Genomic DNA, 17,182 nt, shown 5'->3' on the forward strand with positions numbered 1-17,182 from the left:
CGTGCTGTCTCAGACTAAAATGTGACAGGCTGCAAAAGCTCAGAATTTATAACCTCTTGTTGTTGTCTTGTCCCAATGGAGGGAAAGGCACATCAAATGTGTGATAACCCCACGTTTACGCACCTGTAACTTTGAAGTCTGCATATGTGTGTGCGTGTATGCGAGTGAGTTTTCTGGAAGTTATGGTCCCGTGTAGGGAAAAGTTTTGATGAAATCAGGTTTACACACATCAAAGTTCTTATAAGAACATGTTTACACACCCGTAGCTTTGAAGTTGTGCGTGTGTGTGTGTGTGTGTCTGTGTGTGTGTGGGTGTGTGTATGCACATTTCTGCTGGAAATGTACATTGCACCCTATAGAGTATGGGTGAGTATTGCTGCTGCTATGTGTGTGTGTGTGTGTGTGTGTGTGCGCAAGTGTGTGTGTGTGTACACATGCGTGTGGGTGCGTCCATGTGTGTGTGCATGTGCGTGGTTGTGTGCACGTGTGTGTGTGTGTATTTATGTGCTGGAAAACACAATAATGTGTAGGTAGATGAGTAATGCGGCTGTGTGTGTGTGTGTGTATGTGTGTGTGTGAGAGAGTGAGTGTGTGTGTGTATGCATGTGTGTATCTGAGGTGTGTGTGAAGTGTGTTTGAGGTGTGTGTATGTGTGTGGTTGTGCTTCTGTGCGTTTAGTTGCTGAAAAACACAATAGTATGACACATTGCACCACCGGGTCAAAATTGACCCGGGAAGACAACAGGTGTTACAAAATTGAATAAAATACCCATAATGCAACGAAAATAGTGGTCATTAATTTTTTTTTGCAAAGACCATAGAAAGGAACCCCCATGTAATTGTGGGGCAATTACGTGAAAGAAATCCATATTTATGATAAAATGAAGTTTGAAAACGGGTCAAATTTGACCCGAGGACAACAGGAGGGTTATACATAAAGCACAGCAATAGGTAAACAAGCTCTATAATGGCAGGTGTAGTTTATCTGAAACACCAGCGGGATAAAAAACATCCACAAACAGTTCACAATTTGATAAAGTACATAAAAACATTAAATGCCATACTTCTAATATCATGCTTCTAAATATCAAACATTTCATGTCATATTCATCATCTCATATATCAGAAAATCCATCACCCACATTTCAAAAATATCACATTACATTGAGGTAGAGGAAAATATGCAAGAAGAAATATTTGATACTTAATAAACATAAACTGAGTTTAAAACACCCTTCTAAATACGTTATCTATATCAAATCCCAATAAAAAAAAATCGCTCCATATGTTTGTGGATTTGACTTTACACAACACTAATAAAAAATAGTGGATAGTGAAATATTTGTGGATCGTGGTACACATTTGTGGATTACAACTATTGAAGGGACTGTTTGTAAGAATCAGAAATGTCTTGTTAACAGCGACACCTGGGGCCGTTAAGTCAACGAAAGTCAGCGTCCTGTTGCTCGCGCTTGTGCTCGCTCTACATAGACATGAATGAGCATCGCTCTACATAGACATGAATGAGCATCACTCAAATAGTGAGGCGACACACGTCAGCTAAAAGCACAATATCACTCTATATTTCAGCTGCTTGGCAGTAATGTTAGCTGACCAGACGAAGGTCTCTCCATGAATCACTGCTGATCCTAGTGTTGGCTTTTCCTGCCTCAGCCCCCCGACCGCGGCCGGAGGGAACAGGGGAGACACCGGAGTTTTGGTCGGAGACGATGACGTTTCTCTCTGCGGAGCCCCGTCACTTCACAAGACACGGGAAACCTCTGTTGGTCTGGAGGAGCTGCAGCATTTATTTCTGCACAAACGTCCACTGTTCACTAGATATTCTCAGAGCTACGAAGTCTTCTGCAGTGTGGAGTGTGTGCGTGAGGTGGAGCGAGCTGAGTGAAGGCAGGCAGGCAGAGGAGCAGCAGAGACTCCGGTCCTGGAGACCAAAGCTCCGGTCTCCCCGCGTCCTCCAACCGCGGCCAACACTGTTTAACAGACGGGCTTCACTTGATAGAACTTTGCGGTTTTGGTGCTTCCGTGTAGTTTGTGTTGGAGTCTTGTCTAAACAGCGTTAGCGAGCGCGCATGGGACACCGACCCGGATGATTTATACGTGAAAGAAGTTACAAACAGTCCCTAAAAGTCAAATAAAAACTTCCAAAGATTGTTGTTTAATTATCAGACTGAATTAAATATATAATTTCATTTCATTCATTCTAGTGATTCAGGAGTCTGGAACCAGGTTAATTTAGTCTGTACAGCTGTACGTAATACAAGTATTTGTGTATAAACGGGTAGAGAAATATAAAACTGCAGATGCTTCCACAGAATGCATGGTACAAGTAAGCAAGGTGAAATGTTTAAAAAGGCTGAAACAGTTGACCTCTATTTTGGAACAAGATGGCGAGAGGAAAACATCTGAATGAGTGCATGTGTGGTGTACACCAGCAGACCCCGGCAGTGAGGGGCCGCGCTGGCTCTGTTATCAATCCTTTATGTTATTTTGCAGCCACTACATGTAATTCATATAACCAGAAGGATTCTTTTTGAGCTGTCTTTCTAAAACCAGGTCTTCTTGAGGGCAGAGGTGCAGTTTAGCTGAATAACACACTTTCATCCACTGAAACTTCAGCTGATCTGTCCAGGACATTTCTTCACTGACAGCTGAACCAACAGTGTGCCACTAGAGGGCGCCATGAAGCTGCATTACATGTTAAATCTTCCGTCTGGTTTTAGTCTACTCTGTGCACAGTGCACAGGGGCAGATGGAATTTAGTGCCTGTCACCACAAACTGGAGGCAGCACTATAATGCCTTAATGCCTCACTTATTAATATGTCCTGCACACATAAGAATGCTCACTGGTTCATTTTATTGACATTTGTTTTTATTCACAGATGCCTTTTTTACAGCTCGGCCATAATGTGCCACCAGTAATTTCCCAGCTGGGCTTCATTTAGATTCATGTCTCTCCCTTAAAGGCATTACGTTTGCCTTATACATAAGTGATGCTTCTGCATTAGTGTCAAGCTAATTAATATTCACATTCGTTCCCACTGTGTAGTTTCTTTCTTTTAATGCATCTGGGTTCAAATAGCTTCCAAGCATGTTGTTGTTATTGTAGTATTTCTTCAGGACTTCACTGAAATATGATTGTGCAGTCAGATATTATGCTGTCTCATCTAAATACGAGATGATGTAGGCGGAGACATATCAGACATGACTTTTGGAGTTACATTTCCGACTGAGGGCTAACCGCTAACGTTAGCTAGCAATCAGCAATGCGTTATTGAATAGAGCGCCGTCAGGGGTCTAATTTGAAGCGTTGTGTTGCGTGGGTGCGTGGCGTGGGTGCGTGGCGTGGTGTGGTGCGGCGCGGCGTGGCATCGCATGGGTGTCGGGTGTTCACACCAGCTGTGTTCTGCTGCTGCTGTCAGCCCTTTGTTTCTACATAGCGTTTGCCTTTCATAATTGCCATTTCATTTCATTATAAATGTCATTTATATTTATTTTAGACAGAGAAAGGTTAAGAAACGTGTGGTAATTTGTAAATAATAGTAATAATCCACAATTAAAACCTCGTACCGCATTCATTGAGCTCTGCAAGTCACTGTATGTTCTACAACACTGTACGGCACATATTTCAGAATAAAAGCCTCGTGTTAACAAATTAAGGAATTCTGTCCACAGAAAAAACACTTGAGGGCTTTTATTTCGAAATGAAAGCAGGAAGTGTTTATTAAAAATAAGTCTTTACTTTTTTTCATCTCCGTAACATTTTTTACAGATAGGGACATCGAAACTGTAGTGATGTTGCTGGTATGATGTTAACATACAGTTAATAGATCACTGTCTGTTGTTGCTGTGAACCGCGCGCGGCACGCGGCACGCGACAAAAATAGGTGAGACCTCTTCTTCACTTCCCTGGAGCCAACAAGTCAGCCAGTTCGGAACATCCACGCCCCGATTAGGCAGTATTAAATACAAATTTTTGGTATAAGATAAAAATCCAATATATACAATATGTATTTATGCATGGTATATTAAATACATTGAGGAAATAAATAGTAAATAGAAATAAAAAAGTATTAAGTATTAATGTATTTAAAGTACATAAATGTACATTGCAAACATGTACATACAGTATGCATTGTCAAATATATAAAACATGATCAATTTTCATGTGTAAATGCGTTGGTCACATTTTCCTTTCAGATCACACAACAGGAGACAAAAAGAGTAGCAGCAGACAACAGTCCCATTTCCACTGGTCAATATGATGCTGCCATTCTATTTTAGAAACCCAGAGTGGACTAACAGGCTCAAACAGCGCTGTGAGCAAAGCTCTCCTCATATCACTTTCACAAGGAAAATGCACTTTGAAATGATTGTTCTCCTCTCAGGGGGAATGAGGACAGGTTGTGTTGACATACGGCTGTACGATTTGCAGTAAACGTGGTTAATAATCCATTTTTAACTGTAATGGCTGATGATCTCTACACAGATGGATACACAGATATCTGCAGAATAAGCACACATCATATCACTGTGTCATATAAATCGAAGAAGTGCAGAGCGTGGCGCTTGTACAAGAATAAGCAAAGATATAATGTAATTTACAGATGACAGGACTCGTGAGTGTGATTGGTTGGACAACCTCTACTTCTCAGCAAGGTCAAAGATGTTAGTCTCTTCCGGTTGGTCCTCAGAGCTCTACAAAGACAGATGTGCTCATCTGTAAGAGGCAGTGGCGGACTCAGGCTGTCTGAGTAGTGTTTCCTTTAACTCCTCCTCCCAGCCCTCGGTACAGCCTCGGTCTGGGACTGAACAAAGCAACATTGCTAAAAACTGTAATAATAATATTAGAAGTAGTAATTGTTTTAGTAGTGGTGATATAGACATCATTTTTGAAAATATATATGTAAATAATTCACAAAAATACACAATGTCTTAAATATTATATACATGAGACAATAGAAAATGCTGATTAAAGCTGAAGTAGACGAGATTGGAGCAAATATGTTTAAAAAAAGTTATTTTTATAAAACGGTCGCTATATCCTGAGAGTAGTACATGAGACAGGGAACCTGAAAAAAATCATGTGCCTCTTTGTCCTCCGGTGCTCCTAACAGCATCTGCAGGATTTCACAGACCGGAGGAAAACAAGCAGTAAGAGCTGATCTGAGGTCTGCTGTCCATCTGCCGTCTATGAGAGCCGGCTGTCAATCACTCTGAACTCCGATCAAACGGTCAAACTAGGCAGCGCTGATCAAATATGAATCAATATTCTGTTACTGTAATGACTATTTCTCTCCTCAAATGTTTTCAGAATCATCTTGTAGTGCACTGTTTAGCTGTAAAATGAGAACGTTTGTGGCGCCCCCGCCGCCATTGTGAAATATGGTGAAGGAATGCCAAGTTCCGGTCACATGACCGGAGCACAGCCAATAGGAACGCTCTCTCTGAAATGACCTGTGATTGGTCAAAGTCTCCCGTCACGGGCTAGATGTTCTAAAGCCTAAAAACAGAGCCATGAGGAGGAGCAGAAGTCTAGTTATCTCTCAGAACACTTGAATTACAATATACTGAAAGGTTATTATGGAATTGTTGCCGAATGCTGACAAAAATATACTGACTACTGAAGCTTTAATATATTTCCTTTCTTTTTTCTCTCACAAATTGTTTCTCCACCACAGTGTTTAAACCTCAACTCAATAAAGACCAACACAAATACAAGACTAGTTGTTATAAGATTATAACATGGAAGTCTGTTTGTGTGTGTCAGAGGGGGCTCAGGGAGGACATGCAGGAGACATGCTCAAGAAAACAAGTAGTCAGCCATCTTGTTGACTGTGGGTGAGATCTTTCCTTTAGGTGCATTTGACATGAGTGTTTTTGACCCTGTTGTGGTACTAGATGTTAAAATAATCATATAAATAGACATAAAGGTCCACTGCCCTATGGTGATGTCATCAACCTGGTAGGTGAGGACGTCTTGTGTAGTCCAGATACACACCAAAACTATTCACCAAGAAGGCATTTCCTGTCATTACAAGGATAGGCGTTGGGACCTCTGGATTCTAGGGCAGACAAAAAAAACAAATGTAATATGACATTTTTGAGAATTACCTGGACAGTGTTCTGACCAACTATGTGTCATCGTAGAAAGACCCATAAAAGGGGGGTGTTTGGCGTCATTTGACTATTACCGCACAAAATGGACCGATCACCTACTTCAGTCAAGAGGAACAGGTTGTTATGAAGGATAGCTACAAAGAATAGAAACAAATTACAACATCAAAAAGCAACACTGACACAAACACTTGAAGCCTGACTAGATGGATTTTCATGTGATCTTGTGATATTGCGAAAAACCAGCTGCTGTGCTGGTAAGGTAAGTTGAGAGCTGCACTTTGTGTCAAACATACTGTACATACCCGGCATCAACGCCACCCCAGAGACTTCTTGCCTCTCACCTAGTGAGTGCCGTGACGCTCCGACTCCATCAGAGAGCCAAATATCTTAACAGTGATGTAAAGACAACACTGTCAGTAAAAGGCAGGACCCCACATCGATTCCTACTTTTAATTCTACAGGCTTTGAGCTCCGACAAGCTTTCTGCCTAAACTCTCTGCCGAATCATTCAAGAGCTCAGACTGAGTTTAATGTCCAGGTTTCCCATCTGAAGTCATAAGCTGGGACTGGTCCACATGGACAAAGACACATTGGTCAGAAGTACTCCTCTGAGTAGAGTCAAACAGCCACCAATTACAAGAGACATCTGTTAGGTCTTCATTAAGCTTCAGTGATGGCTGAACAGAGTCAGGAGCCAAAAGAACATGAGGCACACTATTACAGTAGCAAAAAAGGCCCCATGCAGACTTATGAATAAAAGCATATAAATGAACCCATACCTATATTCAGAAAAGGTTTTATTAAAAACAAAATGTAACGGAAAAAACAGAGTATGTCTGAGAACAAAAGCAGCTCTTCCTGAAGCTCTATACACTTTGCTACAGAGAGATATATCTCAATAAAATATTGTATTGAGTGTTACTCCAGCACCACCTTCAGAATCTCATAAGACTGCTGACACGTCTGATGATGCAACATGCAGATTGGAATTCAATTTGCTGAGCACATTCATGATGCCCAGAGGATAAACCACTTATATGTCACCTGCTTCCTCTAGCACAGGGGTCAGCAACCTGCGGCTCCGGAGCAACGTTCTCTAAGAGCCACACTCTTTAGCTCCTCTCCAGTGGCTCCCTGTGGATTTTTTAAAAATGGAAATGAATAACTGTTTTTTGTTTACATTTTCATTTTTATTTATCATTGTTGTAGGTCTATGGTACCACGGATTATTAGGGCCACATTGAGGGAAAAAAAATAAATCTGAGATTTCGAGAATAAAGTCATAATATTACAAGATTAAAGTCATAGGTTTACGAGAAAAAAAGTCGTAATATTATGAATATAAAATCAAATGTTTACGAGAAAAAAGTCGTAATATGAGAATAAAGTCAGAAGTTTACGAAAAAAAAGATGGAATATTATGAGAATAAAATCATAAGTTTAAGAGAAAAAAATCATAATATAACGAGAATAAAGTCATAGGTATACGAGAAAAAAGTCATAGGTATACGAGAAAAAAGTCGTCATATTATGAAAATAAAGTCAAATGTTTACGAGAAAAAAGTTGGAATATTATGAGAATAAAGTCATAATATTATAAAGTAGTAATTTTACATGTTATTTTCTTTTTTTCTTGTTAAATTATGACTTTATTCTCATAATATTACGAGTTTTCTTCGCGTAAAGTTATGATTCATTCTCGTAATATTACGACTTTTTCCCCGTAATATTATGACTTTATTCTGGAAATCGCAAATTTTGTTTCCCTCAATGTGGCCCTAGTACTCCGTAGTACATTTGCACTTGGGCCCTCACTGCATTAGACTTATATACTATATACTTAGACTATAAACTGTGTTACCTTCATCACAATGAGCAAATATTTTGCGGCTCCAGACAGATTTTTGATGTTGTTGTTTTTGCCTAAAATGGCTCTTTTGATAGTAAAGGTTGCTGACCCCTGCTCTAGCATCACTCATAGCACACTGTTGACTCCACTAAAGATGAGCAAAATCATTTGTTCTGGCCAACACTTTTGCATCGGGGTGGCTAATAAATATTGCCTTACTGGCTTTCAGGGCCATCAATTAGTCTAAATTCTAATGTCTTAAAGGTCATATCTTTCAACACAGTGTCACGACAGTTTGTGAAATAGTCACAAAATGTAATATATTTCATTCATTCATTCATTTCATTTTAAAATGTATTTAGAACGTGTAGAATATAAAAAAAAGAAAAGAAAAAGAGATTGATAATACCAACAAGTGGACAGCCAGAAAGAAGTAGTATTTACATACAATGAAAAGCATAAGAAATATAAATTGTCAAACACTTGATGCCTTGATTTACATATTCAAAAAGGAGTGAGAAGAAGTACAAGCTTATTTAATCCCACCCCTTCTCCATAAGTCATTCATTAATAATTAACCAGCTTCCTTATTGAGCCATACATATACTCTAATTACATTTTTCTAAATTTGTCTAAATATAATTATTACCTTTAATATCTGTCATACAGAAATCTAAATTAATTACTGATAGAATTATCCTTATCAAAATATACATTTGTTATCAATCCAGAATACCAATTCATTACTATAATATAACTGCATCACAGTACCAATTCATTACTGACATATTTAACTTAATCATATTGACTAGTTGTTATCTTTTCTTATATGCGCATAGTATTATTTACAATATACAATTTATAATATACAATATGCACATGCAATACAACATGCAATACATACATACACACATACATACACATGTTTGTACGTGCGGAGCCGTTTTTAGATAACTTCATCTGCTCCAATAATCTAAAGCAGTTGCCTTCAGTTTAACTCTTGTAGATTTCTCTTCTAATGAGAAAAAATAAGGCTTTCAGCTGGAAACTGTGCTAATGAGCTAACAGTGTCCTATTATTATTATTATTATTTTGATATTGGACTACAGTCATATCTATTTTAGTTTTTTGTGGAATCATATTGTAACAATTTCTCTCCCTGTAATACACAACAATACACTGTCAGTTATAAAGGTGTAGTTAAATCTATACATTAAAGAAATCTAACATGTCCAGTTTGGTGCTGCTCCTTTAAGCAGTCAGTGTGGCTGTGATTGGGCTGATGAGTGAGGGACTGTACTGCTGAGAGTGTGCGATGCTCCAGTGGGGCTCCAGAGCAGCAGGTAGCTCCAGGCCAGTCGGGCTGAGGACCATGCAGTGTCTGCACACAAACTCTGAGACAGCATGAGTACAGTGTCTGAGCCTCTGGTTGGCAGCAGCAGGTCTCTGTCTGCAGCCAAGAGACACAAAAGTATCAGGAAGAACTCCAGACGGATTTATTCAGCCTACCAGAACCACCAGCAGGGGTGAGTCTCTTACTTTCATCAGGATTTCTTGGAACCCTGTCTTCTTTTCATGTCAGCCTCACTCTTTCTCTCACTCTTCATGGCTTTCATCTCTCTGAGGCTTAAATGACATCCTGTAGGTTATACAATTAGTCATTGACTAAATCTAATCATCAGGCACAACTACAAAGAGTTTCCTGTATGCTGTGTGACCATTAACTACCACGCGGATGACATTCTGATCTGTTGGTCATCTTGGTGAATTTAGTCTGAGCTCATTAATCACATTAAGTGCCTGGGTCATTCCTGTTATGCAGCAAAATGTCAGCCTCATGTCTGTTGAGAAAAAAAGAGATGGATTTTTCAAACATATTGGCCGATATTAGCACTCACATTAGAATCCTTATGGGTAGACTGGTTTGTACTGGTCTATAGACCTGACAGGGTGGAACATTTGGAGCTAAATCCGCCATATCTCTGTGATTGATCTGGGTTTAGCTAACAGAACTTTTATAACATCAAATATGTTTTAAAAATTTGATCGGACCAACTTTCTTCATAATTTAGCCGAACAGAGTGGAACTGTAACAGTGTGACAAAAAAAGACACAAGTGAAAGTTTATGCTCACCCTACTTTACTCTAAAATGTCACTTCCTGAAAATGGTCTCAATGGATATATATACTGTATGTGTATATATTTTTTTTTTTTGTTGCTATGGGCGCAGCTCTGATGTCAGACCCGCTAGCGGGTCATTGTTGTGATAGAATCCCCTTCAGGGCGATGAGAGACCCCTCCGAGGTCCACCGCATCGCCCTGAAGGGGATTCTATCACAACAATGACCCGCTCGCTGTACATTATCCATTACATACTGTATATATATTATGGCATGCCGTTTAGGAAGTTATTACATGTATACTATATATACAGTATGTATATAATGTGAAACCTGAGAATATGGAATGAAACCTGAGAATATCGGATGAAATGTGACGTCATCAAGGCGCTCCTGCCATCTTGTGTTTTAGGTCATTATCCGTACAGATGTTGGTGCTGCTAGACATGTGTGTAGATGAAGAGTTTATTCACTTTTTCATGGTGGAAGACCGAATGCAGAACTGAACTAGTTCACTAAAGTTGGAAAGATATTCACAGATTCAAACTTCACGGATCAATAACTCATAAACGAAACGTTGTTAAAACACCAACGAGGGCTCTTTCTAACCGTAGTGAGGTAGACAGCGAGCTACAAGCTCATTTTAATCACAACGAGCCATCCTCCGAGCTGCATTCGGTCTTCCACGATGAAAAAGTGAATAAATTCTTCGTCTGTAGAACAGTATTGAATATGTTTACCAGTATTATTTTGGCCCGTGGTACACGCATTCACCATGGTGTTAATTATCTCCTCATTATTTAGGATTGCTGATGCTAGATTTCATGCTGACTCATTCATAGTGACACACACGTCTAGCAGCACCAACATCTCTACGGATAATGACCTAAAACACAAGATGGCAGCAGCGCCTTGATGACGTCACATTTCATTCAATATTCTCACATTTCATTCCATATTCTCAGGTTTCGCATTATATATATATTAATTTCCTAAATGGCATGCGTTAGTACATGAATATTTTGCATATTCTATAATTTTAAGGCTTATAGTTCTTGTACAAGTTGATTACTTACACATACACCAAAAAAAGCTCAGTAAAGTAAAAACAAAAATGTTTTAATATGAATTATTCTTTGTTTATGTTAGAAGACCTTAATCTGTAGTTTAAGACATTTGTTATATATACTGCATATTTGACACATTTTAAAGAAAATATGAGGAAGTAATTCATGGGGACAGAAATGTTGCTGCATAACAGGAATGAGCCGCTTATCAAAGAGTTTGACTCCGTGAATAAATAATATGATAGATGTATTGATCTTGGTGATAATGGAGCTCATTATGTTATCAATGTTAATCCAGAGATTGTAAACATTGTTTGGATATATAATTCCTCTCAACCAGCTGTGAATTTGGTTTCACCCTGATGGAAAAACCCTGTTTCTCTATTTGTAATGGTGATGGCTTTGAATGATGGCGTGCTACAGAGGCATACTGATGTATCTCTTATATATAGATATTTTCATCAGATTAACTCAGAGATCATTAAAACAGCTGTATATTTCTACAAAGAAGACTGTATCTAAAATGTACACAGCATTTATCACAAATACATCACAAAATACGGACAATGCAATCGAAGAAATGTTCTGAACAATTAGTATGTCTATAAATGACTTATTATGAAGTCACTGAAGATGCTGCACAGGATATATTACAGCGTACCCCCCGAGAAGATACATAAGATTCATATGCTAATCATTACAATTTCACCCAAATGTTTAACAGAATAAAGGGATGACATCTTGGACAGACATGGACGTAAGCTGCATTGACTGGTTGGCGGAGGGATACAACAACGAGGCAGTAATTCTAGTTTGCACACGTTTTGGTCCTCTGACCTTCTGACCTCGTTTTGGAATTCTGTTGCTAATATTTTACCCTGCATTCATCATTTTCCATCTCTAAATCCTCAACTTTGTCCATTCGGCACTATTAGACGGACGGTTGGAATTCCCCAGATGAAATGTTTACAGTATTGATCAGCACTATTGGTTGGAAGGAAATACATTCAAACTTACAGAATGAAATCAGCCAGGATGTCGTTATAATCAAAAAATAAATGAAACCGTACATCAATTAGGCTGAAAGTAGAACTGCAGTATAATTACATTTATATAAAGTTAGCCTGACATAATTCAGTTCAGCATTACATGTTGACAACTAATCTGATTAATTGGACAAATGAAATGAAACACATTGACTGTGACGGACAAGGCCGTGGGAAGTAGTAGGGGTACAGAGGGTGCTGCAGCAGCCCCCGACAGATGGTAGAGGACCTGCACATTCACAACTATACTTTAAAAAAATAATAAATAAAATGTTTCATTTAATTTCCGTTGGTCGTCTTCATATTCTAATGATATTTTGATTTCAGTAAGTGGTTAATAGTGGATCCAAATTTTCAGTCCAGTTGGAAATTGCATTTAAGTCTCGTGACCCACACACAAACAGACGCGCAACAGCACAAGAAAATGGCAACGCAAAAGGTAATGTCGGATTTCTTTATGAATCCATCAAAAAGGGCAAAACCAAGCAGATCCGAATCAACAACTGACAGCAGCACCTGCAGCACAAACAATCTTTTTTTCACATGTCAACGGTGAACTTTAACAAAATAGTACTCTTATATGTAGGTCTAAAGCAGGGGTCTGCAACCTGCGGCTCTGGAGCCACATGCGTCTCTTTAGCTCCTCTCCAGTGGCTCCCTGTGGATTTATAAAAATGGAAATTAATAACTGTTTTTTTGTTTACATTTTCATTTTTATGTATCATTGTTGTAGGTCTATGGTACGACAGTACAACGGAGTATTAGGGCCACTTTGAGGAAAAAAATAAATCTGAGATTACGATAATAAAGTCATAGGTTTACGAGAAAAAAAAGTCGTTGTGAGGACACAAACTTTAACTTCTCTTTCTCCACAGTAAGCTGAACTGTAAACTAACAATCTCAGAACTTCATCACAAACCAAATCAGTCGTGCATGAAACAAGTTTACTGATAGTCTACCGGAGCAGGAGCTCACAGTCAGTGCACGCTGGATTTGAACCACACAGAAGTTAACTGTACCGCCCAACATCCTTTATTTTTTTTCTTTTCCTTTCGATGTCAGCGGACCGAGCCCCTTTTTCATTGTGTCAATGTCTTCTCCTGCAGCTCCTCAGATGATGAAGATAAAGAGGATGAGCGGGTGGACAGCAACGACCCAGAGGAGATGTTCCAGAACATTCAGTATCAGAAGGAGATCATCGCCAACATTCGGACCAGACCCTGGCCAATGAGACGCAAGCTCAAAGTCCTAAAGTACCCCTGAGTCTGATTGTTCCCTCTGATAGTTTAACTCTCTCCCTCCTCTTCACCTCTTAAACACACACATCAACACACACACTCTGTATATTTGAGAAAGGTTACTCTTCCTAATGAAAGTGTCATATAAATATATGGTCATTTGGGATGAATATTGAAAAAGTAAAAAGGTCCTGTCTCACACTCTCAGTTACGATGGTAGTGGCTAAAAGGGAGCCAGCAAACTGGGGAAACTCTCGCGAGATGGTTGAGGTTAGGCATTGGTCTCGAGTAGTTAAGGCTAGGATAGGTCGTCGGACAGCAAGTATTGCAAGAGTTCTTGCAAGTTTTTGCAGATCTCAGATCAGATTTTGCGCTTTGCGGCAGATGGACAGCAGATCTCAGATCAGCTCTTACTGCTTGTTTTCCTCCGGTCTGTGAAATCTTGCAGATGCCGTTAGGAACACCGGAGGACACAGAGGAACGTGATTTTTTTCGTGTTACCTGTTTCATGTACTACTGTCACGATATAGTGACCGTTTTATAAAAATAACTTTTTTTAATCATTTGCTCCAATCTCACCTACTTCAGCTTTAATAGTACATGGATGTGGTTTTGAGGAGACCGGGTTGGTTAAAGAGCCTCTGCTGCTGCATCCCAACTCTGTTTACAACTTGGAAACCCACCGAAGAATTGGTTTTGTACTGATTGATTGACTCATTCGTTTGTTCCTCCTATTTAACTAATTACTCCAACTGACAGTTGCAGGGCCTGTACATAGATTAGGTAGAAGATGCATAAACATATACATGTATGGGACTTTGTTCTTTCTTTTCCTTTTCTTCTCTATTCTTTGATTTCCAATACTACATAACCGTTTATGTTGTTACCATTTACCACAGACACCTCTGTGGTAAATGGTTCAACATATGTGAACATTCTGACAGGTGTCCAAATGCCACATGAACTTTGTGAATGTCCACATGTCTAAAGAAGAAGCTTATTCCTAAGTGTTGTGATCAGACACAAAACTGTGAAAGCTGTGTTCTTCCATCTGACTGGATGTAATTAGAGCAGCAGATAGCGTAACAGGCCGAGCCAGAGAAAACTAGAGTAGATAGAGAGCTTGGAAGATGTGCTGAGTATGTGCCATGGATAACAGGTTATATGGGCAGTTTGTTATTACCGCGGAGGTTTTATTACCATCATCAGAGACGGGATGCAAGTCTGCGCTTTTACACCCTCTTTAATCTCAGGCTGAATGTCTGCGATTACTCCCACTGCAATAACTGCTCGTATTTCACATCACAAATCAGTGATTTTTTTAACCCATATTTTTTTAGTTTGAATTTTACTCTGAATTTTCAATATAACTTCATCCCTCACCCTGACAAAATATAACATAAAAATATAAATAATAATTGTATTCCAAAATTGTAAAAACTACAGTTGCTTTCAATTGGAGAGTGTGTAAAGTGCATGTTGAGAGTTGTAATTGATTAGTACGTGGCTCATAGCCCTCTGAATTGTGCTGTGACAGGATGAGCTGGTTTCTTATCTTATGGACTGCAAAGCTGCAGAATCACTTTAGACAGTTTATTTTAATGGGACCAGTCTGCTGTGACTGGTTTTAGAAGAGTCTGGGTTTTCGTACTAGTTTGCACTATGATTTAAAAATGTTAAGACCATAGTATTCAGTGTAATGTATTAAAAAGTACACATTTTAGAATATACAAATTAAGAATCAATTTGTTTTAAACCACAGAACAAACACCTCAAAGAGCCTCATAGAAATCATGTGAACCCTGTCTCCTAGAAAATGACATTCCAAGACAACTAAACATCATTCATATTTACTTTTCGAGAGAAACGTTAAATAAATAAAAATGAAACAAAAGTACTTGGTTAGGTTTAGTAAAACATCATGGTTGACTTAAAATAAGTATGTTTGTTACGTTATTTAAGTTACGGATGTGAATTAAAATAAGGCACCGTTGTTTTTTGGTTTCACGCGGGACACAAACAGCAGCCTCCTCGCCGGGAAAAAATGTTGGCATTGTACCATGGATACGACGAAACCCGACGTTTTTTGCATTTGGTCAGAGCAAGTGATGTAGTATAATGAGCGTCCCGCGGAGCAAGTGACGCAGTGTATCGAGCGGTCGTTATTGAAAGTTCCGTGGTGTAGTTACGAGTATAACAAGCGAGATAGTTCACTGCGGGTGGGTGAGAGGGGTGGAGTATGGGTCAAACAAACACAGGACTTTCACCCAGGAGACCATTGTTCGTGTACCTTATGAAACCAAAAATCAGCGTAATTACGTAATGTTGTAACGCTACGTTGTAACGCTACGTTTTTACGCTGTATACGTTGTTACGTTGCGTTGAAACATCAAACCATGATCGTTTTTCTAACCATAACCAAGTAGTTTTGTTGCCTAAACCTAACCAATGGTTTTTGTTCGTATGGGTTATTCTGATCTCTCGCTCATCCATTATTATCTTATCAGGAAACCTCAGAATGGGCAACATCTAATCATTTGTTTTTAAAAATGTGTTTATAATAGTTAAAAATCCCTTCCCTCAGATGAGTGTATTGGAGCAAAACATACAATATTTCCCTAAAAAATAAAATTTTTTGTTGAAATCTGATTGGCTCAGTCATTTTCGTCGTGAACGTGACGAACTGTGACTAGTGTTCCAGCTCAATAGGCTTTGATGGCCGGTCTTGTTTTGATTCTGGTCAGTGGTGACGTGCTTATACAAACTGAGAAGGCAGGTGTCAGCAAGACATCTTAAAGTGTCTTGAAGGTCTTCAGCACCATCAGATTTTCTTTATACCACAAAAACTGTGTTAGTGTTAAAATTAGTGCGAAAGGTTTTCGGCTCACGCCCTCTAGCCGTTCGCATTAAAAGGCCTCTCCAGCTCAACATCCCGGGCTGAATTTCAGTACGTCCCTGAGCGGAGTAGTGGTAGAAATGTACATTTAAACAATTAGAAATATTTGAGTAAAGAACACAACAAGTCTAGTCAGTATGTGAGTAAATGTACTGAGTTTACTTCCACCTGTGTGTCTTTGTGTCCCAGGCAGGCCAGAGAGATTGTTCTGAAGTATGAGGGCCGACTCACCAGAACCAGAGGTTACCAGACTGCAGGAGCTGATGTATGTGCACACCAACCGTTCACTGTCATTTACACTCACAGCATTGTTCTTCAACATGTAGTAACACTGGGCCTCTATCGCTAATGTGTTTGAAGATATGTTCTTACTTTGCCTACAAAATAAGTGCACACGCAAAATTACCGTCAGATTCATTTCATTTACAACGTTGACATTCAAATTCTAAATCAACATTTGAATTTTTTTGTTTTGGTTGCAGGTCTATTCATTCTGTTAAAACCCAGTATTTCTGCACAGTTGCAGATAAAGATCAGGCTACACTAATATTATTAGTATTATACTATTTTTAGAATTAGATTCCAGTGATCCTGTGATCTAAACATTTCCAATAACTCCAGAGCGTTGTGAAGTCCAAAAGTCAAACAAAATGTATTGAAAAAAGATAGATGTAATCATTTCTCAAATTCACAACATGTTTTATCTAACAAAATATTCTGCTTCAATTCATATTTGTTGGCGTTTAGCCTTTCATACACACATTTTTGCTAATTGCTACTATTTTTTCCTTATTTTTTTTTAGGGTGATGGCGTCATAAAATATGA

The 17,182-nt window shown here is 38.9% G+C and overlaps 1 protein-coding gene across 1 annotated transcript in view; it reads left to right on the forward strand.

The window, feature by feature from the left end:
* The first annotated feature begins 9,392 nt into the window (after positions 1–9,392).
* The window catches only part of LOC119481324 (transmembrane channel-like protein 3), a 44,284-nt gene continuing 36,494 nt past the window's right edge, over positions 9,393–17,182 (forward strand). The window contains 3 exon segments of the mRNA XM_037758130.1: positions 9,393–9,514; positions 13,329–13,475; positions 16,546–16,621. Coding sequence (XP_037614058.1) covers positions 9,393–9,514; positions 13,329–13,475; positions 16,546–16,621 — 345 coding nt within the window.

Source organism: Sebastes umbrosus, chromosome 2 (assembly GCF_015220745.1).
Source record: "Sebastes umbrosus isolate fSebUmb1 chromosome 2, fSebUmb1.pri, whole genome shotgun sequence".
Classification (NCBI taxonomy): domain Eukaryota; kingdom Metazoa; phylum Chordata; class Actinopteri; order Perciformes; family Sebastidae; genus Sebastes; species Sebastes umbrosus.